At 45.6% G+C, this 25,703-nt stretch overlaps 1 protein-coding gene across 1 annotated transcript in view; it reads left to right on the forward strand.

Moving 5' to 3' along the window:
* The first annotated feature begins 2,996 nt into the window (after positions 1-2,996).
* Nckx30c (solute carrier family 24 member Nckx30C) overlaps positions 2,997-25,703 on the forward strand; it is a 112,058-nt gene continuing 89,351 nt past the window's right edge. The window contains exon 1 of the mRNA XM_078193687.1: positions 2,997-4,038. Coding sequence (XP_078049813.1) covers positions 3,139-4,038 — 900 coding nt within the window. The 5' untranslated portion in view covers positions 2,997-3,138. The remainder of the gene's footprint in view (positions 4,039-25,703) is intronic.

The following is a 25,703-nucleotide window of genomic DNA, read 5'->3' on the forward strand; positions in this document are numbered from 1 at the left end:
AATACAAGGAAAAATTGCACTAATTACGACAGTTGAACACGTTCGCTGCCAAGAAAGTTAAGCAAGCCTCGCGTCGAATGCCAAGAGTTTGTTCAAAGAAAGCAGCGAGCCCTGTTCCAGCTAAACATTTATTTACAGAAGCATTTGCAACGCAGTAATTACTGTTCTTTCGTAACTTACAAAAGGATGGACCTCGTAATCGACACCCTCGCTACGATATTATCTCGTAGTCGATGGGGAACGTGCTAAAAGCAGGATCGCGTAGAAATGACTTATTCAGGGCTTTCCGTAACACATTTGCGACAGTACAACGGGATTATCGTCTTGGAAGTATAACGGAGGAAATTCCGATTAGAATTTGCTTAGGACCATTACCGTGGCGCTTTATCTGAACTCGTTGATCTTCTTATTGCACCCAATTAACCTCTGTGTGGGCGGTCGCGTATCCAGACACCCGTTTACTGCACTTCCTTCGACACCGTTAATGTTCTATCATTAAACGAATTTTATCCAGGCGTTGAACGCTGATTCCCGATTCCGCCCTCACGATTCATTTTTAAAATGAAAGATTGCGCGAAACGAGCCTCCAGGATTTGAGCTTGCTCGCTCAGAAATATATTAGCTCTAACGAAGAGTTTTCGAATGGCCTCGAAGAAGAACTCATCCGTTCTTCGTTTCTGTCACTTAATTTGCCCGTCGGTCCCAAACCGTCGGAAATTGTGAAAGATCGTCGCGATACAGAACGAAATAAAATGAACAAAATCGCCACGGAGGACGGGGTTAACCTGATATAGTCGACGCGATAAACCAGCAAAAAAATGAATTTCCAGGTCTGAAGTAGCAATAGCCTCGCGAGCGTCGGGACATGTGGGCGGCGAAGTGTCCCCGAAGGGTTCAACTGCCGTGGCTCGCGTTGATGGTCGCGTGTCGCGCGAAGGCCCGATGGTCCACGGCCAGTCTCCCTTTGGCGAGTGATCGGATGATCCCGATCACCCGGTATATGTCGGATTCGTAATGTCGAGTCGTAGAGTCGACTCTGCGATATCGAGCGGGAGGCCCGGCGAGGGTTGCGCAGCCGCGCGCACTCTCACTCACACAGGCCGAGGCTCTCCAGGAAGCTTGCACGAACTGACGGTTGTCGGAGAGGTGTGCAGGCCTACCACCTCCACGGTCTACCACCACCAGGTGTCTAGGTGGCTGAGGGTGGGGCAGAATTTCGAGCGGGACGAAGAGGAAAGTAGGGTGTCGAGCGGCGTGGAGCGAAACGGGAGATAGCGGAGGGTGGCTCCTCATGGTCGGTGGGGTTGAAAGGGGTCAGGGTGGCGGAGGAACGAGCGCGGAGAGAGAGAGAGAGAGAGAGCGCGAGAAAGAGAGAGAGAGAGAGAGAGAGGAGCCACTGAAGAAAGAGATCGTCGAGCAGCTAGAAAGAGAGGAGGCTCTGTTTTAGGGATTGGAGAGCGCGGGGCCGGGCAGTGTTGTCGAAGAAGAGGGATAAGCCGCGGGGGAGGGAGCGAGAGGGTTTCGGTCAGGGTGTGGAGCACGCGGGGTTCAGAGCGAGAGAGCGACAGTGACGCGATCCTGTCGTGGTTCTGCTTGGGGGTGTAAGAAAGACGACGAAGACGACGACTACGACGAAGACGCTGTTCGGGGGAGCGAGAGGTGAGAGGGTGGCCACGGGAGCGAGAGGAACGGAGAGAATAGCGTGGAGCCGCGAGCAGGAGGAAGATGACGAGGTAGAAAAGAAGTAGGAGGAGCAGGACAGAAGACACCCAATGTCGGTGAAGGAAACGGAAGAAGCTGATGCGAGGAACAAACGTCGAAGGGAAGGAGGAATCGAAAAGAGAGGGTGCGCGTGTCACCGCGTGGAACGAAAGAGATCGGCCGAGAGGGGCGAGAGAACGGCCGAATGGCGGTGGGAGGGAGGGCAGGGGAGACGACGGTGAGGAGGCGTGGAGGGCGGTGGGAGAGGGGCCCTCGGGAGGGAGGAACGTAACGGAACGGAACAGGGTTGTTCCAGTGTGCAGCGGGCGGGCATCGCGGCGGGGGCGCCGTTCTGCTGCTCCTGTATATTCATCCAGGGTTATATGCACCATCCACCGCATCCTAGCGATCACGACGGCGACGACGAGGACGAAGACGAAGACGAGGACGAAGACGGGGACAAGGACTGTGAACGACGCCGCCGTGAAGCAGGAAACGCGGCGTAAAACAGAGGATCTTCAGCCGCGAACAGTGTGAAACACGAGCGACAGGGCTCTCTGTCCAGGACGGTGTCACGACGGAACGTTAGCGATCGTCGGGAGACAGAGACCGTGGTTGCGCGGCAGGAACGTAGTCGCTAGTCCAGTTTCTGTTCTCCGGTGTGTCGTTTATACGAACAGTGAGTCACTGTCAGTGACATTGTTTCTGGAAGTGACATCGAAGGGACACAGAGACTGCGCGAGGACAACGCTCGAGAACGACGTAGCGAGGAAGTTAGAGAAAGAGGGAGAGAGAGAGAGGTAGAGACGGAGGACTCTAGGTTTATGAGGAGAGCAAGGTTGGGGCAAGGGTAGATACAGGAAAAGAAGAGGAAGAGGAAGAAGTAGAAGAGTTCGAATCGTGGAGAGAAGTGGAGTCGTTGAAAGTGTGTCGGGTCGGGAAAGAAGTGTTCGCGATAATAGGGGGCGGGGGGGAAAGAAAAGCGGTGAAAGGTAGGTCCACTCGTCGGAGGGAACCATCGAAGGTGGAGGAGCATGCGAGAGCAGCTCCTCGGTGTTCCAACATGACCCAGCCTTAGTAGGGTACCTCTGCTGGCGTACACCCTCCGCGCCGCGACACGATACGACACGCAGAAGGAGGTGGTGGAGGAGGCGGAGGTGGTGGTGGTGGTGGAGGAAAAGGAGGAGACGGCGACGGAGGCCAGAGCGGAAGAGGAGGAGGAGGAGGAGGAGGAGGTGGTGGAGGAGGAGGAGGAGGTGGTGGAGTCGGTGGAGGAGGAGGCGGCGAGGGTGGAAGAGGTGGAGGCGGACGGAGAAGAAGAAGACGAGGAAGGAGAAGGAGGAGGAGGAGGACGGAGGACTCGCTAACGACGGCGAACGTCCTCGAGGGTGCGATACACCAGCACCAGCACCAGCAACACCACCGACGACGGCAACGATGATCGTGGCCGGCCGCGGTGGCGAACGGGGTACATGCTGGAGGAGGAGGAGGCGGCTGGCGGTCGCGGGACTGGTCTCGGCCCTGCTGGCCCTGGCGTTGGGCCCAGCCGCCTCGATGGGGCACAGGCCGGCGCCAAACAACCCCATCATTCTGCAGACGAGCACCAGCTCGACAGCTACGCCCTGGTCGGTCTACTCGGTGAACGGGTCCGTTCTGTTGAACAATGAGCAGGACCCCTCGGATCCCGGGTACAACGCTACCATCCATCACCATCATCATCAGAAGGTCGGCGGCAACATGACCGAGGAGAAGGCGCCGCTCTTTCCGGTGGATCTGTTCTCGCTCCAGGAGCGGCGCCAGGGCGCCGTGATCCTCCACGTAATCGGCGTGGTCTACATGTTCGTCGCGCTGGCGATCGTCTGCGACGAGTTCTTTGTCCCTTCGCTGGACGTGATCATCGAGAAGCTGGAGATCGCCGATGACGTGGCCGGCGCCACATTCATGGCGGCCGGCGGCTCGGCCCCGGAACTCTTCACATCGATAATCGGCGTGTTCGTGTCGTTCGACGACGTCGGTATCGGCACCATCGTCGGTTCCGCCGTCTTCAATATCCTGTTCGTGATCGGGATGTGCGCCATATTCTCGCGTACCGTACTTTCCCTCACATGGTGGCCCCTGTTCCGCGACTGCACCTTTTACAGCGTCAGCCTGCTCACCCTGATCTACTTCTTCCGCGATAATTATATTCACTGGTACGAGGCGCTCGTGCTCTTCGGGTTCTATTTGGCGTACGTGAGCTTCATGAAGTGGAACCAGCCGATGGAGAAGCTCGTCAAGAGATTGATTTACAGAAACAAGGTGACCCGGGTCAGGTCCACCGATCAGCTGATGCCCTCGGTAAGTCGCACTCCCGTTTACCGATACGCTACGTTCACACCCCCGCACGCACACCATAATACACGCTCTCCTGATCATAACACCGTTCCCTCCATCAAGACGAGGAATCTGTCTTTCCCCATCTCCAGGATGAAACGCGAAAACACGATCCCACGGAAACCTCGAACGAGGATCTACGTTGCGGTTACGATGAATGTAGCGTGGATCTTTATTCGAGGTTCCCATTCCATTTACTATTTCTCTACGTCGTTCCACGGAATGTGGCCGTGTTTACGCTATTCATTCTGTCAGGGTATATAAAAGGAAGTTCTTGTTACTCGCGGAACAGCCAAATGGTGCCACCACCACGCAGTTTCTTCTCGAAAATTTCGTTCGAACGAGTGGAACATCGATGCAATCTAGATCTTGTCGAATATGCTTGGCTCAGAGGTGTTTGCGATTTCTTATTGGCACTGTGCGGATCAGTAATAATTACGTGCACGACGAGGTCGTAAATCAGTCTACCATTTGCTATCACGGTTTTTGCTCGATGTTAGCAATGAGAAATCTATTTTCGATGATTCCAAGTTCGTCCATTGACATCGTGCCACAATCTAGGAAGGATGTCAATGTCACAACCATAAGAAATACATTGCGCTCTACCGGTTTATAGGGCAGCGGATAAAAAGTCGTACGTTCTTGATAAATCGACTGCAGATTTAATGGAGCCGCTGTATGCAGGATTTTTTGAAAACTCGTACAATTTAATGTTTGATGAATTTTAACGAACTTCTAATTTTGTTTTCCGACCAAATGGAATGCATAAGAAAGCATGCAAATTTCTGATCGATTCCAACCCTTTCGAGCGGCGAATTAAAATTTCAGGAAAACGACCGTGGTTCAATTACAGCGATAGGAAGGAGACGAAACTTGCGAAACGAGAACCACGTGATCGCCTATTGCTTGTAACATTATTCGTTCGGTTGCGGGGTCAGCATTCTCTCTAGATCACGATGTCACTGTCAGCTGCACAAGATCCACAGTTCGTTAATAATAAATCCTCGACGGATATAAAACAGCATACTTCCAGACAGCCTAGAAAGTATCGATGGAACTTTTCGAATCGAAGTTACGTAAAGCAAATCGGATCTTTTTCGATCTACGGCGGCCATCGCGCGATCCTCGTTCGTGGATCCTCGCGTTCTTTATAGCTCGTCGACGGATCGATCGTCCCTCGTCCACGGCTCCCACGTTCGACGTAGGTTTACTTCATCGGTTCCGTTCTCGCGAGGAGCGTCGCGTGACTTCGTCCGCTGCTTGCACGGCTGCTCGTCGACGCTCTTCCCCGTCACGTTGACGGGCCGACGGTACTCGTCTCTCTCTTTTTTTTCTCTTTTCACCGTCATTCCGTCGCGTCGGTCGACGTAGAAACAAAACGACCAAAGGATCGCGAACCTCGCGACATTGGCCTATAGATCATCGACGAGCGTTCCGCTTCGTCATCGTCTCGTCGCGGTCTCGTTTTCCCCAGCTCCTTTATCAACCCCTTTATCAGCCCCTTTATCAAACCCCGTTCCACCCTCGCCGTCCTTCCAATTACTTTTGATCCCCAGGTGATCCGGCACAGGTGATCCTTTGTGCACTCTGGTTAATAGAACGGAATTCGCGGACCCCGGCCATCGAACGGCTCTCTATCGCGTCTTCATCGACCTGCGATAAAAAAAGACATTTATTTTCGAGTCGTGCTCACCTGTCACGTCGATTCGCGATGCTCGTCGGATAGATACAACACCGGGACCCGTATTATTTTCCCGCACACTTCGCAAAGTGACAATTAACCACGAAGTTCTGCAGTCTGGTCGAAGAAGCCCGCGTACATAGTTGCTCGAGTGACTTTGAACGTTTGAAAGACGGAATGTTACTGTACGAGAGCGAAATTATACTTCGCGAAGAGCTCGGCGAGGCTATAGCTACACTGCGGTGGAAAGATGCTCACAGCCCATTCTCGTTCAAAGGACTGCCGTCGGTGTTCGGGCGGACGACAATTTTTATGCTTTAATTATACCTTTAACAACTCGCTTTCCAACTTGTTCGTTAAGACCTTAATGAGGTGAAGACGTAATTCTTTGATGCATCAGACTAGACGGAGTAGCTTGCTTTTAATTAATCATCGGACAATAAGACGTCTTTGCAATCGACTCGTGAAGAACGGTACAAGAATAATAATAACATCTGTACATTTATTTGCATATTTAACAGCTGCTTATTTATATTTAGCTGTTTAGTATTTTGTATGTTTTATCAGTTCAACAAATATAGTACCGCCGAATACGTTCAAAAAGTTCTGGTGTATTTCAAATCTTGTCACGTGTCTGGACAACCAAATTTTTAGGTTCGGGTAAACTTTTAGACGAACAAAAACTGTTTGCATCTCCCAATCGAAATATTTCATACTAAAAATACTAAAAAATAGCAGAGAAGTAAATCTTCGTTTAAAATAGTATTTTGTTTTTATTAATCTTCTTTCTTTCTTTAATAACTTTAATAAGGTAAAATCGGCACACCAGCACGCCAGCTCTTCCGAATCTTTTCACCGTTTTCAATTTCAGCCATCCATTCTTGTCGTAAATATACAGAATCCGCAGTCAAATAATGAGCGTATAACAGATATAGTTTAAGCGCATAATACTGGAAAATATAATAAATAAGCGATTTTATCGGATCAGTGCGGAATGCTTTTCTCAGCGATTTCGCAAACGTCGAGCGTATTCAATGCATAAGAGCATCGACGGCCCAGTGGTTTTCTGACGAATATTGCAGTCGCCGTTTTCCAATCGACGCGACGCGACGGGACGAGTTGAGTGGAGTAATCCTTCTTGGGGCGGTGATGTCGGTAGATGGAGACAGGATTTTCCGTCGGACGGTGGGAAAACTGTGGGAAAACGGTGGGAAAACTGTGGGAAAACCGCTCCGCTCAGCTCGACACGGCTCGGCGTGTGCGCGCGTGCGCGCCCATCTTTGTATCGCGCGCAAGGTCGATCTTGATGAACAAATTCAAGCGAAAAATCCCGGCGCGAGACGGGAGATGGTCCAATTACCCGCGTTGCATCCAACGGCGCGCTTAATTAGTACACTTATCCGAGCGCGTAGTTCGGAATGGCTGAAACGCGCCGCGCCGGCGACGGAGTCGTCACGAAGACGGCGACCAAGACGACGACGACGGCGACGACGACGATGCGGCAAGAAAAAAGCGACGGTAACCTTGCCCGCGGTTTTCTAGGACGAAAGATTGAATCGCGTCGAGGAGGGTTTCAAGTTGATTTGAATTTTCAACGAGTCTGTTTATTTTGGCCGAAATTATGCTGCCGGGGAATGGCTCGTGATTAATGTACGACGAATTGGCAATTATTATTAGAGTTGATTGGATATTATTAGGCTCTATTTAAACGTTTTCAATGGCACTGTCAGCCGCCGCTTGCACTTTTTGATGCCTGCGGCGAGATTTATTATATTCTAATTTGATTGAATATCAGTTGATTGCGTCGTTCATTTCGCTCGATTCAGAAGAACATTTTTCTAGTTCCGATTGTTGCTGATTATAGTAAACTTTGACATATGACGAACGTGAATGCTCGAATTCATGTATTCATTTGTTTATCATCAACGGGTCGAGTATTCTCCTAGTTTCTCTACAAAAATTCACCAGAATAATAACACTATTAAAATTATTATAAAATGAAAATAGTGTTTATGTTCGCATATAAAAAAATTGTTAGGAAAGGAACAAAGAGGTGTCAGACCACCCGTGGAGAACAATTACAACTTTTACAAAATCCGCGAATATGAAGGAGTCGTAGAAACTGCGAAAATAAATAGTGCAAAATAAAAGTTTTTAAGCATGATTGTACGAAACAGAAATTAAATAAAAATCAACTGCTTCCTTTAATTATTTTAATGAGTCAGTAATACTGTAATAAAACATTGCATAAAGTCCGCAGTCTACTTATTAGTCTTTAAATCTCAATGAAAAAATCTGTACGGTTATTGTCCAAGGAAACAATAATTCAACGACTCTTTTAATTTATCGAGCAAACCAGGAAGATAAACTCTGAATTGTATGCATCGCGTTTGGGTGGCTCCGACGTAATCATTAAAAAAAACAGTTGCCGATGAATGCACGGCAAGTTTCTGCACTATAATTTCTGTGAATTGTGTAATATCGTTTTGACTCGGCGATGCCTTTCGCACACATTTTCAGAAGCATTTTCCCAGGAATATGATCGCAATAACAACTTTCTTGTATATTTTTAATGCGACCCGTCGGTCAGGGTATAAGCAGCCAACTGACTGCTTATCTACTGCCGCCCTCTCTCTCTCTCTCTCTTGCCGCCCTCCTGCCGCCCCCTTTTCCCCACCGTTACCCATCGACCTTTGTCTCTACGTTTCGGGTTATCTTCCGCGTCCATGAGCAATCGGGACACGCGAAAAAAGTGGCACAGAGGTTCGCGAACGGTCAGATTACCCCCGAGATTACAATTTCTGAAGGAACGCGGGGGCTTTAAGTCGAGCTTTGTAGGTTGCTGATCGAACTGGCAGTTTAAATCGGTCTCCGGCAGGGCTGTGTCGCGCTGCTCGCGGGCCCTGAAATTTTTAACCGAGAGCTCTACTCGTCCGATACGATGAATTATTATCGGTCTGAAATACCTTCAACGGCTGCAAGTTTTTCTAAGCTACAGACACCGCGATCGATATAGATCCCTATGCACTTCCAACCATTAGGGACACATTTCTACTGTGCTTTTGCTGTGAGACATTTTTTTTTCTAGCAATCATCCAATTTCTGTTGTATTTTTAGTTGAAGAATCTTCCGTCTTTTCTCGACGAGGTTGGAAATTTTTATGCATGACTGTGTTGTTCAACGCATTCAGCGTCAACTACGACGTATCCGGTGGTAAACGCACACAGCGATAAGTTTCTGTTAAAAGGTCATCGCTAACGAAAAAGAGCGGTTTATTAATTATTTTTTTAATTCTTATTTACTTATTTAAAAAAGAAGAAATGCTGGCGTATAGAACAGATTCCTTTAAAATAGTGTTAACAGCAATTGCGTTAACCTAAATCTATCACAACTTCGTAATTATTGAAGTCACAGAATATATTTCTTTATTCGGATATTATAAATAAAAAAATTTTTTAATTTTATCTTGTAATTCGTATGAAAAAATTTCTTACAGTCCTTGTTGCTGTAGGCAATAGCAACATTTAAGAATTGTCTTTCATTCTTGATGGTTTCTGCATTCCTTCAGTGACGGTCTAAGAAAAGATTTCGATCATTTTATTAGACGTATTCTTTCCTTCATCGGCTGATCCGGAACAAGCGGTTTAATCGAGAATCACAGCACTCCTCTGGACTTTGCCAGCCGTATCGTCGAAAACAACGGCAGAAACAATGACTGCAGATTGGAGGAGCTGACGAATCGAAAGCCAAAAGAAAATCAGAAATAGATCGACGCTTAAAGGCGGGTAGAATAGAAGGCGTTTCCATCGCGAGACTCGACGCTTTCTGCCAGTCCGATCTCTTCCGGGATCGCGATTCCAGCGAAGCGTGGTCCTCCAGATAACCAATTCCCCTCCATCCGAGGCAGCCTCGGAGTCTCGAATCGATCGCGACCAGAAACGCGAGCACACACGCGACACACGATCGACCCGGCGCGGTCAGCTCTTTCGTTGTCCGTCGAAATATTTGCGCGATAAATCAGAATTCGTCGGCGGCGTTAATGCATAAATTAATCGGCCGGCGAAAACTCCATTCGGCCAATTGATTTATCCGCGTTTCGCGTCCGCGAGCCGTAAATTCTGGGGACCCGATTGTTTCTTCGTGGCCGCGTAATTAAGCGACGATCGCCGTCACGGCGGCCAACGACGGCCGAATCATTTCGGCCGGGAAATTTAATTAAAAGTTGCGAACCCGGCAGCGGCGGTATCTTATTTATCATGGCCAGCGAGAGAGGAGAGAGCGGAATTCGCGGAAGTCGAGTCGCTTCTCAATTTCTGGGTAGAAAGCGACAGCCCCGCCTTCGCGCCGGGATGAAAATTCCATTTAAAGGATCCAGCGGCCCCCTCGTCTGCAGTCTGGCCGCGTAACGAGCACCGGAGACTGCTCTTGTAATTAACTTCGCGGAACTTTCCGTATGAACGCGTCGCCCTCGCGTCTCCAGGAGACGCGTGCGTCCCGAGATTTATCGGCGTTCGCAGCTCCTCGTGCGCTGTTATACAACACCGAGGAACGATCCTCGATTAGAGGACGCCAACCGGATCACCGGCAATCGATACCACCGCCCCCGCGGCTGCCGCTACCTTGTTGTTATCGTTTCGGGCACGCCGATACACTGTTCCATCGACTGCAGTCTCGAAAAATGTCTATCGAACCTGGAATCCCGGTCCAAGTACCTCTCGCGCAAATATTTCAGAATTCAACAATCGAGAATCGAATGTCAAGGTTGTGTCGATCTCTTGTTCCACGATTCATTTTATAGTCATGTTGACTAGAACTTCCTTCGATATTTTCTAGAAGGCTCTTCCCGAAAGATTCTTATGCATCAGTCACCCTTTCCGCGCTGATTCGACCGCTTTTGGGAAAGTCTGTTTCAAAAGCTGCGTATAAAATCATTTTTGAGATGCTAGTGTAGATGACACAAGGTGAGGAATTAGGTGGGCTGCTTCTTTCTCAAAGATCTTTATTCGACTGCCCTTTCTCTTCGGAAAAAGGGCCTCCTCCCCTCGATGAACCATCTCATCACCTAAACAGAGACCTCCTTATCTCGGAAACATAAATAGTGCGCCGCCTGACCGGCGACCATCTCAGAGATCGCTTACATTAGTGAAATGAGTGATTTATTTTATCGAACACTTTACAACATATCATTGGAAAATCCATTGGAAGACGAAAGTCCTGATCAAGTCCATAAGTTGTCTGATGGAATAATCGTCGCTGGAACCATCGAAACGAGCGTGACAGAGGGGTCGTTACTAAGACGGACGTCTATTAGGACGTTTAGAGGGCAAGTTATGGCACCTTGGCGGCCGCGATTACGCCCTCGTGGTAGTTGGCTAGGAAAGAATTTCGATTGGAGGTCGAGGAAGATGTATCGCGCCGTGGGAGGCTCGTCGCGACGCTAATTGCTTTATCCAGATCGCGGGCTGATAAATCAGCCCGGCGAGCACCGTCGCCAGAGGCGGTTATACTCTCGTTATTTTTCACGGCACGGCAGTCACGATCCAAGCGAAATTGTCGGAATACCTGGAGAGACCTGTCGCTCGTCCCGCCATCGATTATCTCTCCTCTTATCTCGCGTTACCGTTCCGAATCACGCTCTGTCGATCCGTTTTACCACTCCGCATTTCGCACGATAACAAACGGCGTGAACTATCGCTTGGTAATTTTATTCAGAAATCGTGGCGCAGCGTTCCCCGATATTTTTCATGCGACACTGTTCGCTCCGAATCGATTTTCCTCTGGCTCGAGTTATATAACACAAAAATTGAAAACTTTCTCCTTATTCATTCTCGATACCTAAAAAGGTAATGCTTCGTATTGTATTATTATTATATTATTAATGTTATCGTTTAGACTAATTATTTTTTTACAATGAATTTGCGTGACTCGTTGCATTTTTATTTTTCCTTAATTTATCTGTATTTTATGGTGCCAATGTATTTGCTAATAATTTCCACGAATCTGTTTTACGCTGCAAGAAATTGCAAAGTTGTCGTAACTTTGTAAACGATTTCAAGCTCCGGATCAACGAGCTCGTTGCGACCGGTTCGAATACTCCCACGCGGCGAGCTCGCAGGGCACCGTCATCATCGCAGGGTTAATATGGTAGCGCGCGCCGAAATCGCTGTCAATCGAGCGCAACGTCGAGGGCGTGAAATATAATTCTCTTATTGGCACTGATTAGCGATTGCTGAAAACGGGACGCGCCGGCACGCTAATGACTGCATAATTGTGTGCAGATAGAGTGCACCGATCGGAATTAATGCACACGCACGGTCATCGCGGTTTCATTTCGTTACGAGCCTACTGTGTTTGTCTTCGGAATCAGCGGTTCCGGAAACACGGTCGAACAATCGTTCGCTGTGCTGTACTTTCCTCAACGATTTTACGCCGCGTTCTCAATGTGCTGGTTCCCGAAAAGTTCCGAGCGAATTATTCCTTCCTCGTTAACTGTTTCATTTAATCGAAATAGTTCGCGCATTTCGGACGTTCGTTTATTCTTCTGCCGCAGAAATTGGCGTGGAAGGTTCTGTCGATTTTTGAAGCTTTAAGTTCTCTTGATTGGTTCGAACTATTGTCACGCGAGCATTTGCACGTAACAGGTCGACTGAAAATTGTATTGTTATTAGTTTTCATGATTTATGTTTATTAAAGTTCTGTTCCTTTCGGTCGTCTTACCGACCAAAGATCTATCCAAGGAAAATCTACAAAAATTCTCAACGTGCTCGTTCAAGTCGTACGCGTACGCTCGATCTGTCCTCGCAATTGTTATTCGCAAAAATTTGTCTAAGAGAACGCGACCGCGCAGAAAGTAGAACACAAATTATTCGCCGTATAATAGTACTGTTCCTCTACGGTTCGCGAGAGTTGCTTGAACTTTTTAACTTGACGCTGTTTCTGTCATCCCCGCGGTACAACGTTGACGACTGTTATTGCACGTACTCTAAACAAGGGAACTTCTACGCTGGCGAACGTCGCATGCCCCAACAATTTTCACAGCCGACGAGTGCCTGTAACATTTAAATCGTGCGGCTGCATATTCGCAGGAAAAGTAGTTACGCAAGGAGTGGGGTGGCGACGCATGCGCTAGGAATCTCGCGGCATGACGCGTCTACCGAGTGAACGTTATAATTTTCAACGATTTGAGAGAGGCTCTACATTTTGTCGCGATCGTAGTTCAGAATTATTGGGGTTGGCCAATACGTAACTGCGTTTTTTCCTAATAGATGGCAACGTAGAAGACTATGACTTATCGATCAACCCAATATAACAGCGCTACTCCGCTGTGCGGGACTCCTGCGCATGCACCGCCGACCCCCTCTCCTTGCGTGACTTATTTACCTGCGAACACTGGCTGCAACCTCGGCGGACGAAAGTCGTGCGCTGTGTTTGCTTAGGACAGGACAGTGGATATCTATGCGGTAGCCCAGGAGTTTGTTTAGGTAGCGATGTCCTTTCGATCCTGATTCTCGGTGTAGACATTGTCGCGGTAGCTCTGCTCCGCGTTTGAACCCAAGCGACGCTGCGAGTCCACAGGGTGTTCGACTACAGGTGGTTGTTTCACAATGGACATGTTCAACAAAAACTATTGTTGTCGGGTCTGGCTCGATTACCCGAGCGACGACTGCGGCATTTCGCGTGAACCGAACATTTCCTGCATGCTCCGCGAGGGGCAGAATTATTTCCCCTGTTGAGAATTCGAATCCGTTGGGATCACTTGAATTTTCGCAAATATTTTTTACCGGAACGAATTGCGCTTCGTTTTCAATCGCAATGTGAATAGTTCGTGCTCAACCTGAAATGCTTATTGCAATATCATTCCCTTTTTCAATGGATGGTTAATTGCTCTTAAATCATCTATAGGGTCACCTGGAATTAATCATTCAAATGTTAAATACTTCATGATTAATTTTCACATCAATTTTATTTTTACATAAAATTTTCAACCCGACGTAAAAGGACTGCGTCCTAAAAATAAGTAAACAAGTTAATAAATGATTCTGCTAAGTTTTGTTTTACCGTCTTTACACTTTCGTCGGGGCAAAGACCTGACTATACATTGCCGAGAAAAAGTTTGCAGTCACTTGGAAATGTTTAGACCAACTTTCTTCTAACATCGTGCAAATATTTCTAAAAGCAGTCGCTGCTGTTGTTTGTCTTTTCAAATCAATGCGAGCGTTCACAGTTGCCCGAGTTTGTTAACTCGGCGTGCTTGTTTCGATCTACCGAATCAATTTATAGACTAATTTCAAACTTTCGGCTGGTAGTGTAATCCCATTGTGATGGCCTAATCGGTCTCTCGGAGTAGGTCATCCAGCAATATCGTCTTGATTTACCTCGATATCGTTATCTGTGGAAGAAAGTGGATCGCGGTGCTTCCGCTGTATCGGACCGAACGAAAGATCGACGAGAAAAAAACAGCTTCGCGTCCTTTAACAAGATCTTGTAAATAATCTTCGACATTTTCATTTTATAAACGCGCACATAATTTTCCGTATCAATGTTCGACTATAGGAAGATTAAAATTCTTTTACTATAACTACTATTTAAGAATTATTTTCGCTACACTTTCTTTTATTATTCAACTTACTTTGTATTATATTTACATATTCACAATCTTACTATTTTTCTCTGTTAAGTCATTTTCACTGTTCACTTCTTTTTACTTATTCCTGACATAAATATTTATTTATATTGCTCACGTATATGAGTAAATGAGAGAAAAGAATTAATTTCAGCCGCATACTAAAGAATTAAAGATAGTATATTTTGTAGTGCATCGTGGTCTTGATATAATCGCGTGAAACGCGAACGAACAACCTGAAAGAAATTCGTAGCATGCAATTTCGTCAGGATTTTTCTCGAGGGATGAGATATCGACGTGAATCAAAGTCGATAACGTCGGACGACCGAGGCACTCCGCAACGAAAACGATTACCGCGCTGTTCGTTAAAAGAAGATCCGTGCTCAAAGGGTTAATATTCGAGCGTGACAGCCCCAAAGGATCGCGTCTGCGAGACCGCTCGTCTACCTTTTAAAGAGAACGGTGTCATACGGCCGAGCCACGTATATCCGAATCGTCACGCGATTCCCAGGCGATGCCTCGGGAACGAAGACTATCGTCCCCCAAAGAACGCTCGCTTCGAGAATTAGCTAAGTAAACGGGCCGTTGTTGATTCGAGCTTGATTACCGCTGTTGATGCTCGCCCAAGCATCGCGTCAAAGTGCTTGTCCACCCCTATCGCGGCCGGGCACGAAACGCGGTTAGTTATTTCTGTGACTCCGGACCGTTGCGGCACGTGTTCCCCCTATCACTCGAAATCCCGCGATATTCATTTGTGTCCGCGATTTGTCTAAACGCTCTCGCGATTCCGTTCCGCTAACAATTTCTGCCCGCCGAGTCCCGCAATTTCTCCGACAAATATTGTCTCCTGAATTTCCCGCAAGATCGGAGAACCGCGAGTCTGAAAATGAAAAGTAAAGGGGTCCCGGAATTTTGTTTGTGTTAATTGAATTCTAAATTTACGATAGAAGTAAAATAGCTCCGCGAAATATAAGTACGGAGCGCAGTTTTGGTGCAACGTTTCTTCCCGCAAGAGAACGGAAGTCACAAATGAACCGCGTCACGGCGCACTTTTTACGGTTCGCACGACGAATTACTTGGAGTTTATGCGCTTTTATCCCGCCAGATAACACATTGCATCCTCCGCGAATTCATTCCGAAAGAGCCGCTACGAAATGTGTAATAAAACCGGCGCAACGATAATTAGAACTCGTATCTTTACGCAAATCCCATCTATATAATTCTGCAGGAAAACGGGGAAAAATATCGCCGCAAAAAAAGATCTAGCTGTTTTATATTCTTTACCGCTTTTTATATTTTTCGAAGGACGCGCCTCAAAAATGTGTAGATAAGAGGTCGCAGCATCGTAACCTGATTTTTAGATTCGCGAATTTTGAAGTCTCGATACTCTCGAAACGTGGGGCGCTCATTCTTTTTCATCTTTTTCAAAGAAGTATTTATTTTTCCAGGTACAAAACTCTTGTCAAATTCTTTGGATAATATAAATATTTATCAAATATACAAATATTTATCGAATATAATTACAAAAATCACAAGAATGTGTTCAAAATCTACAACACAAATTCGGTTGGACTATTATTGGTTAAATAATAATAAATTCATATCCTCACAATAATCTTGTAAATTGTTCATACAGATTATTATTTAACCGAGTCTCGATATTTTCGAATCAGAAAAATGGCACAAAGTTTCGAGTCCCGCAAACTCGAAACTTTTTCTAGTTCCAAGGGGTTTCCAGGTTTCGATGGATTTCGAGTGTTCAATCTCTGAAAAAAGCTCGTAAAACTCTCCTTGAGGAGTGATCTAACCTGTAACAAGATAAAAGTATTTTCTCCTGATGCAGACTTCGGCTGATCATAAAAATTGGCAGTTAAATCGAGGTATAAAAATATGTGAATAGATCGAGATCAGAATAAGAATTTACTTAATTAAAAAGAATATTCGAGTGGCTCGTGATTTTTTCATTAATTTTTCATTGAAATTAGCGAAACGTGTCCGTGAGAAACTTTTATATATATCACAAAAATTGTACAAAGCTTGAGTAAATTCAATATTATCATTATTTTAAAACAATATTCATTGGTCGCGTTTCAGACTCGCCGCCTTTGTTCCGTTTTAAAAAAAAAGATTAAAAATGTAGCTGCTGTATGAATCACAAAATACAATTTTATGTAAAATATACTAGGTTATGTAGAACGGTATATTATATGTACATCAGAAAAACTATGTTGAATTTCGAGTTCAAATGGCTCCGACTGCCAATGGTTAATTAATCGTTGCCTGATTGGTCTTTCCCGGTTGCTTGTGATTGGCCGACGAGCCAAGGCCTCCTGGGGCGCCCCGGCAACGCCAGTAAGGGAACATTAGGACCAAGAACAGCTCTAATACGCCGGACAATATCGCGATTAGTAGGCTGCCGGAGTCCTAATCACAGAGTCAATATCCCCCCTGTGTTTCTCTTGAAATTGGTGAACCGGTGTGTTGTCGCGTGTTGCCGCGGTAACTCTTGTTGCCCGCATGGCCAAGAAACTCCACCCCTCGACAGGTTAATCATATTATTAGCATCCCCTGTATCCTGTCGAAACGTTCCAAGCCAGCTCGGTCCGGTCAATCGGCTTTTCCGTCGTCGTGCCGCGCGGCCGGATCGTTGGTAAGTCGAGCGTGCACCTGCCTTTTATATCAGGTGTACCAGTAAAACAGGCCTGCTACCAGTAAACCACTCCGTAAACCTATCGGGAAAATATGTATTCGAGAACTTTTAACAATTTAACCGACAACCTTCAAAATTCAAAGCAATTTTTATATTCGACCTTGCATCTTTCGCATTCTAATCGATAGATTCATTAGTGCAGTCGGTCGTTCCGAGATTTCAAGAACTATCAGAAACGGTCTAGTTACAGGAAAGCTGAGTAAATGTTTTAGAAAGTTAAAAGTAGAACAATCATGTTTTCAAGGAGGTTTCAAGTTGTTATTACTTTGTGTTTAAGGAAACGCTTCAACAATGAAAGCATAGATCAAAGAATTATAATCGTATAGAAATATGACTCATAAATTTGACCATGTGGTGGTACCTAATAAAATAGATCATAGAATTACACTTATAAAATTGTCAGAGTGTTGTGTCTATAAAATTAACCATATAGTAGAACGGTGTCTATAAAACTTATCATGCGATCGTGTCCATAAAGATCATAGAAACGTGCCTGTATTTGACAATAAAATCGTGTCTATGAAATTAACTAGAAAATTGACTAGAAAATTGCATCTCTAAAATGGAATTGTATCCACAAAATTGCTCACAGAAATCTATTCGCAGCATTGACAACAGAATTGATTCCATAAGGCGACACGCTGTCGGAACGAGAAGCATCGACCGGAGCAAAAATGTCCGATTAATTTTTGAAGAATCGTAGACGTTCGCCGAAAGGTTCTCAGGTGTCCGAATGTTTGTCGCGCGGTTGTAGATCGTCGCGACGGGGGGTTAAGCTCGGAGGGGCCTCCGTCGAATCGATGCGAGGATGAGGGTGGAGGGCCTCTGCACACTGCAATGCCGTAACTTCCTCGAGAAGGAAGATCTCACGAGGCGGAACCACCGCCGGCGACGAGAAGGAAAAGATGGGAATGGAAAAGAGGGAAAAGATGATGAGACTAGGCACGAGGAAGCGCCGCGACGCTGCCCTGGCACCGCTGCAGAGAGAGCATCGTTCAACGAACGAGCGAACCTTTCTTTTCTTCTCGTCTTATTGGATACCCTGGCGCATTTCCCTGGAATTCCTCGCGACGACGCGAATTTTAAAGGGTTCCCGCCCTCTCCCGAATACTCGTCCTATTAACCGGGCCTTTAATCTTTCGATTGCTTCCGACTCGCGGGTCTGATAATAACCCGAGCAGCGCCCGGACGCGGCTCAGCACTCCTTCGGATCGATGCGCGCCCCCTTCGCCAAAAACTATGCTCGTCGATTCACCGAATGTATCGGGTTTATAGCGAGCGATACTGATCGATGTCCCGTGTACAACATTTCGATCGGGATTATCCCTTTTAGATTATTTTAATTCCGCTGTGCTGCTTTCTATCGTACTCCTTTATTGGATAAGAGGATCAGGCCAATTTTCATCTGTAGGAAAGAGCGTAGAGGCAATGCTCTACTTTAACGTAGTTTTTATTTTACGATTGTGACATTGTAAAGATTCTTTCGTAGAAAACGATTGAATACATTTTTTGGTCCAAGCGTACATCAAGATTGTAATACACAAAAGATCTAAGTAAACACAATCTCTTCATCGTTATAAAGCAAAACGTCTTATGGCATAATTGCTAACGATACTTTTTAACATTATTTTCCAACTCAATTAAAGAAGCAATGAACATTTTACAAAAACTGATGTGAATTGTAGTAGTACATTTAATATTTAATAAAATCGTATTGAGTTACCATATTATCTGACAAAATATAATAACACAAAGGAAATAGCAAAGTTTTCAGAACGTCCACGTGGGACTAGGGTTCGGTTGAACTTGGGCTTTCTCATAAATTTGAACGTCCAGGTCTAAGTGGCCAATAACCGATCGAGGTATCGACGGATTTGCATTCGGCGGAATGATAGATTAGTTAGCGCTCGTCTCCATGAACATAAATCACTATCAGCTGTCTCGAAGGGCGCGGAGACAGTTTGGTCTCAATCTGTCGGGCATCTCAATTTGGAGGCCGGCGCGATTTCCCGCGGCTCCCGGGGACGGTCGAGGAGAGTTTCCGGCGAGGAGATAGGAAAATGGTGGGCGCTGTTTCCCTCGACGAGATGATGTTGTAAAAAGTTGAACGATGATCTTGCTGTATCATCTCTAATTCCGCTTGGTCGCCGGGCAATTAGCGCCGACCGAGGAGCCGGGAAATTTCATCTCTCGGATCCATTTTTATTAGGCTCGGACCTTGAACGAGATTCGTTTCTGCTACAAACGCAATCTGTACTCCTCCGAGTTGCAATTTTTCAGGGAAGCGTAAATACTTGAACGATCGTTCGCGAGGTCTAATTTATTCTTTCCGTCCTGGCAGTATTTCTTAAGGATTTTAATAATTTTTACTGGTTATTACGATTGCGTAATATTTTTTAAATATAAAAATCTTGTTGCTGATCCGCAGGTTTCTCATTTTTTAATATCAATTGCGTTGATCTTTTGTTCTTCGTTTTGTTTTTCATAATTATTGAAAGGATGTTTAGAAAAAATACAGGAATATTCTTTAACAAAATCGAGGGAGCCGTGAAATTGAAAAATGTCCGAGCGGCGTGTATCATAATCGAAAGAAGTTAAAAATTTTCGTACGCCACTACGCGAGATAAGTACCATCGAGTTCGTGCACTTCGTTTTAGGAGTGTCGATGAGTTTTAATTACAAATTCCCTCGCGGAATCGCTAGAAAACACGGTGTTTCCGCGATCCAGTTTCCGTTTCAGAAACGCCGGTTAATACGGACACCGAAATCTTCGCAGTTTTCGACCGGCGTCGAATCGATGTTAATTAGAGATCGAGTTTGTAAATTTCACTTCGCGCACGGCCGTCAGTTTTAATTCCGGAAGCCTCGCGGTCGTAACTACGGCGGGATCAACGCGACTCGTGATTGAGTTTGTAAATTTAACTTACGAAGTGCCGGCGAGTTTTAATTCCGAAAGCCTCGTAACTCCGGCCGCTGTACAATTTATGCGATTGTAAATTGAGTTTATAAATTCGCTTCGCGCGTGTCGATAAATTTTTATTCCGGAACTCAAACGTGCATTTTCGATCTCTTTAATAGGATTTCGAGCCAATGAATGGAAAAATATGGTTTCCGGTAACGGCGAATTAAAATAAAACTGACAGCTCAGGTTACAAGTTATGGTGTGCTGCAACTTGAAATGAATTCAATTTCAATGGAACGCTCATATAGTTCAATAATATAAAAATTTAAAATAATAATAATAATAAATATATGATAATATGAAATAATAATACTAGGTATATTAAATATACAATAATAGTAATAGTAAATATATAAAATATATAATAATAATAATAAAACAAAAAATTCAAAGGAAAAATATAAATGAAAAATTGCTGAAAAATCGCAACGGTTCCGCAAAAAAAAAGAGGTATGAAATCTGGTTGGAGGCGGCGAGTTTTTCGACGAAATCGATGCGCCACGAAAGTACAATTAGAAGAGAAACGATTGCATGTCAGTGTGCATGGTTATATTTTTGAAGAAAATCAGCTGGAAAGTCGGTCATGCACATGTGCTCCTGACACTGCAACTTCGAACCACTGTGCCGCGAACCGTTCCGCTTATGTGGACTATTATTACTTCCCCCTTGTCAGTTCCATTAGCTCCGACGCTATTGTAGAAATCGAGTTTTTAAAGCGGATCCGATGCATCTATTTCGACTCGAGATATTGTGCTTTCTCTCTCGCCCTCTCTCTCTCTCTCTCTTTCTCTTTCTGGTGATTTTCGTGTGCCTTGCGAACCAAATGCAGGGTTCAATTTACCGTCCTCTGGTTCCATTAGCACGCTGATTGACATCAGCATTTTATGCGTTTCGTGCAAACAAATCGCTTCGCCAAGTTCATTTTCTGTTAACATCGAACGCAAAGTGAACGAGCTTCTTTCATTCACGACGAGCTCGCATCTTTTTATTCGATCTGATAATCAACCGGACGTTCGAACAAAATTGTAGATTATCATGCTCTTTGTCATGTCTGTTTTTCATGGAGATTCAATGCCAAAGCAAATGTGTACAGAATGTTCCTGCTGAAATATATCTGGATCACAGTCTGTTCAGTTTATACCAGCTTCTATCATTCTTAACAACATCAGTTACCGTCGCGCCAGTCACAGCACACAGGCTTACATTTTTATATGCCACAGTACACCGACTTACATTTCCATGTGTCACGCGAACCAAATGTAGGTTCAATTTGAATAACAAATTTTTGCATTCAAAGCGAAGCCTCTTCAAAAATGAAACGCGAAGTAACCGAGCTAGAATATTTCTTGCGGGGGCGTCCTCTAGCTCTCAATTCGTTTGCGACATACTAAACAGATCCGTCTCTCCGCTCGTTCCGCGATCAGCCATCGAAACGGTTATTCGAACGCCTCGTTAGAGCGTCAATGAGGGACGCGTTTGAAAGGAAAATTGTTTCATTTGCGAGCGTTTCGGCCGCGGGCGATAATGCGCGGGTCCGGCACTCTTTTGTTGAAATATCGATTCGAGCCTGGAAATTCGTCCCGGTTGCCTTGACCAATGACATTTCCGTGGCTCTACGAGAAAAAGAGAGAAAAAGAGAGAAAAGGAGAGGGAAATAGAGAGGGGGAAGGAGAGAGTAGGACGCGCGTTTTCGGCGCCGATTCGACCGAGAAAAGCGTTCCTTAAGGAGCCGGACGCGACTGACTGGCACAAAGTGCCCATGCTTTGACGACTTCAGTTTCGGGCGAACGCTTTTCCACAGAAATCCTCTGTCGCGTGCTAAACGCCGGAAACTTGGCATTTGCAATTAGCTCGCGACACAAAAACGTCTGAGCTGCCCGACACTTTGAATTAGATGGCCTTGCGCGTAAGATGCAATTCGTTCCTTTGTGAAAAACTCTGCGGCCATTCCGCCATTTTATCCCGATATTGTAATTTCACTTGCTGTGTACGAAACATTTATCTGGAAATCGAGCAGTGCTTCGATTTTTAGCAATTCATTAGGCAGGTCCGTAACTAGAATCGTCTCGCCTGGAAACTCTGCGACTACGCAAACTGTAAATATGCAAAAATATTCCTCAAGGAAGTCTCGGCTCTTTAACATTTTAATTACCGGAAGCTCATTAATAGTCGCGTGTAAAGGAATCTGGATAATTTTCTTTTACATGACAATTTCGGTGAAAAATTTTTGTTCTTTTCTGAAAAACTGATATTGTCATATCAGAGAAGAATTGAATCAATAATTCGATGTACTTGGAAGCGGGTTATCGAGTTCTAATAAAAGAAACGACGTTTTAAAATGTTCGAATTACATTTTCTCTGCATTATTTTATAACAATGCTAAACGCTGGGTGGTATGATTTGTATTATAATACATACTTCGGTAGAAAATAGTACTTGAAAATATTTCCTAGAAATATTTCTATAGTATCGACAACTCTAAAAGGAAACAATCAGAAATCAATCGTTTCAAGTGATTTGGTACTTCTAGTGCCAAGTATGGATTTGCTGTTATTTTTGAAGAATTTCTTCTGCAATTTCTACACGTTGACGTTCGAATCGAGATGTCGCGCGTGCGGGAGAACTTGAAATCGATCCTGAAACGTAATGAATATCGCACCGGTGATCGGTGGATACCGGTGAATGAATTTGAACAATAATTCATAAACGCGGTTCTCGTCGTTCGGTTCGATCGGGCGGACTTATCGCGGTCGGGCGCGGGCCTCGCGCGATTAGTTACATCAATTCTGGCAGCCGGTCGGGAATCCAGGTCAGCCTCCATGCTATTAGTCTTAGCCGAGGCTGTAAGAACTTCCAATGAAAAGATTACGGCAATTAACCTCGAGTTCTTGCTGCCCCGGGCTCGCCACCATTTCCTTCTTTTCGTGGTACCGTTCCTCAGATGTAGGATGCTGGCTGGAAGCAACGCTTCACGATTAACTTGGGTGAAAAGATTGCTCGCGAGACAAGTAGTCGGTTTCGGCTATTTAAGTTGTTATCTATAAATGACGAGCATAGAGTAATAGAAAAATTACAATTTTTGTCTCGCGATAAATGTATTCGTTTTACTGCTCCGATTAAAATTTTCGTGCTACATTCTGTTAAATGTCAAACTATTTAGAACAATTTTGGAAGAACTCGCTGAAGGAAATTGTAGATGATTGATAAACTACATGCGAAGTTCTGTAAAATTGGTCTGCACGGATGAGAGTCTAAAAATGGTTGATTAAAAAGGAAGAAATGCTTGCGAAGAGAATTATTTGTAAGAATTTGCTTTGAATGAAGAGTTTGGATGCTTCAAGAGTCAAGTCTTAAATTATGTTCGGGAATATTCTAGAATGTTACCGAGCTTTGAAACTGTATAGAAGGAACGAATTTCGCCTATAAAAATGACCAGGAAGGTTGCCATAGGAAAAGAATGAATTGCGTAGAGAGTGCAGTTTCGTATTTTGCAATTACGTAGCTTCATCAGGGAGGTGCCGATAACCGTGACCCTGTATAATATCGTCCAGCGAAACCTGGAAAGGATGGAAGTTAATTAAAATTGTTGGCGAAAGAGCCGAAAGTTTATAGGTTAATACCTTCGAATGCGACTGCCGCAGAATTCGCGGCGGCCGCGGATTTTTCGGCGTCCTCGAAACGCTCTCTGTTCACGCCTCTCTGTGCATCCGCATTGACGATCGGGACGCGTGACTCGCGATAACGCTCGCAACTTTTCCTAATTAAGTTTCTTGCATTGTCACCCGCTGCTTGGTCTTGTCTGACGCGTGCACAACCTCGGGAAACTTGCTCGTGCACAGCCTCTGGAATCTGTCTGTCGTCTTTGTCTCCACCTGCTCGGTATTTCTTCTGTCAACACGCCCTGCCTGCGACGACGATACAGCTGCCCTTTTAGTCGAGCAAATTGCTTCGAATGGAAACCAGCCCGACGTCCCAGAAATATTTAATTGTTCAAGGATCGACAAGGGAGCAGAAACTTCTCTTCCAGCCACGAACTATTTTGTCTTACTTCAAAATTATTAGACATTTGTTTCGTTCTTTTTTCTTTATTTTCGTGAAAGCAAAATCTTGCTTGTTCCGCGCGACTCATAGTGGGTACATGCAAATAATAAATTCTGTTTAGCTGCATTGGAAGTTATTTATGACTCGACCTCATCACTGGCGTGCATTTTTTCATAAAAATGAAAAGATCGCATTTATTTAGATTTTTGTAAGGTTGTTATTATAAAACTTGCTCCGAGAACGAAAATTTATTCAAGCATTACCCATGAATGAGTCTCTAAAGTTTGCAGAATTATAAAATACGAAAACGGTCATTTCGAACAAGGTAGGTTCAATGTTAAAGCGTTAAGCAACCGTTAGAGAATCGAGCTGATTTCAAGGTAGAATCTTCCGAAAAATTCTTTGCCGCCAGATTGGTTGGAGAAGTTTCAAAGGAACTCCGTCAGTCGATTCGCGCTTTGGTAAAGCTCCTCGAAACAACAGTTTGAACTCGCGCGCTTCGACAAGACAAGCACTTTCGCGAAGATGCCGGGAGTAGCAACGAACGTTCCTATCTCACGAAAATATTCCGGTTCGCGAGGAGCTGTCTCGGAGCACACCTGAAACCTCTGTTCCGGGCTTATTGAAACGGCTGATCAAATATTTTTGAGCGTTAGTTTCCCGGAATCACGCGACCGGGTTTTATGCTCGTGCCTGTCGGGGGAAGTTGCGCCTCGAAACTTCCAGGAAAACCGAGCTCTACTGGTCGGCGTGATCCGTTCGAATTGCACGTTTCGATGTTGCGTTCGACGTCGCAGCGCGTTTTCAATTCTATTTTAAAGCGCATTAATCACCGCGCCATTAAACGTCGTCCGCGGGTTCATTAGTTTGACGTTATTAATAGTCTTATCGATGACCCTCTAATCTCCAAGCCGAGCACGCTTAATGGCGTTAGAAGTTCGTGTCGGTGTGCACACGGACTGACCTAAAAACGGGGGCGTACCCGACCAGAGGGACAGAGAGTGTGCGCGCTCGTGAGAGAGAAAGAGAGAGAGAGGGGGGGGAGAGAAAGAGAGAGGACAAAACGCAAGAAAAATGTGAAAAGCAAATTCTAGAGCACGTAGTCGGCAATCAAAATGTTCACCGTATAGTTAGTGAAACACGAGCCACCCATCCCACGGAATATTGTAATATTTACTTGGCAAGTGCACGGAAAGTTTGTTCACCCCCAACCCACCGCCAATTCCCCGCGCAGAAATCCTCCCCGGGGATTCCCGTTCGAGCCAGTCCCCATGGGTTTGATCGGGAACGCGCGCGCAGATTGCTGTTTGCGTTTGCTTTTTCGCGGCTCGCCGAAGAAACTTCGTGTCCCGGCAGATCCGCTTGGGGGGCGACGGGGGGTGGGGGATGTAGAATTTGCCGGAGGAACGCTGGCCCCGGCTGGGTGGTTTCCACGCTGCGGTCCATAAATATCCTAACAAAGTCGGATAAGTAGCGCGTTAATGCCGCGCCGACTGCGCTTTGTTCTGCGAATTTTCATCCTCCCACCCTCCCCACCCCCCTGCTCTTCCTTGGTTTAATACCAATGCAAATTTGTATTTCTCCGCGGCTCTGGAAAGTGTGCATTTCCAAC

This window comes from Augochlora pura, chromosome 10 (assembly GCF_028453695.1).
Source record: "Augochlora pura isolate Apur16 chromosome 10, APUR_v2.2.1, whole genome shotgun sequence".
Lineage (NCBI taxonomy): Eukaryota > Metazoa > Arthropoda > Insecta > Hymenoptera > Halictidae > Augochlora > Augochlora pura.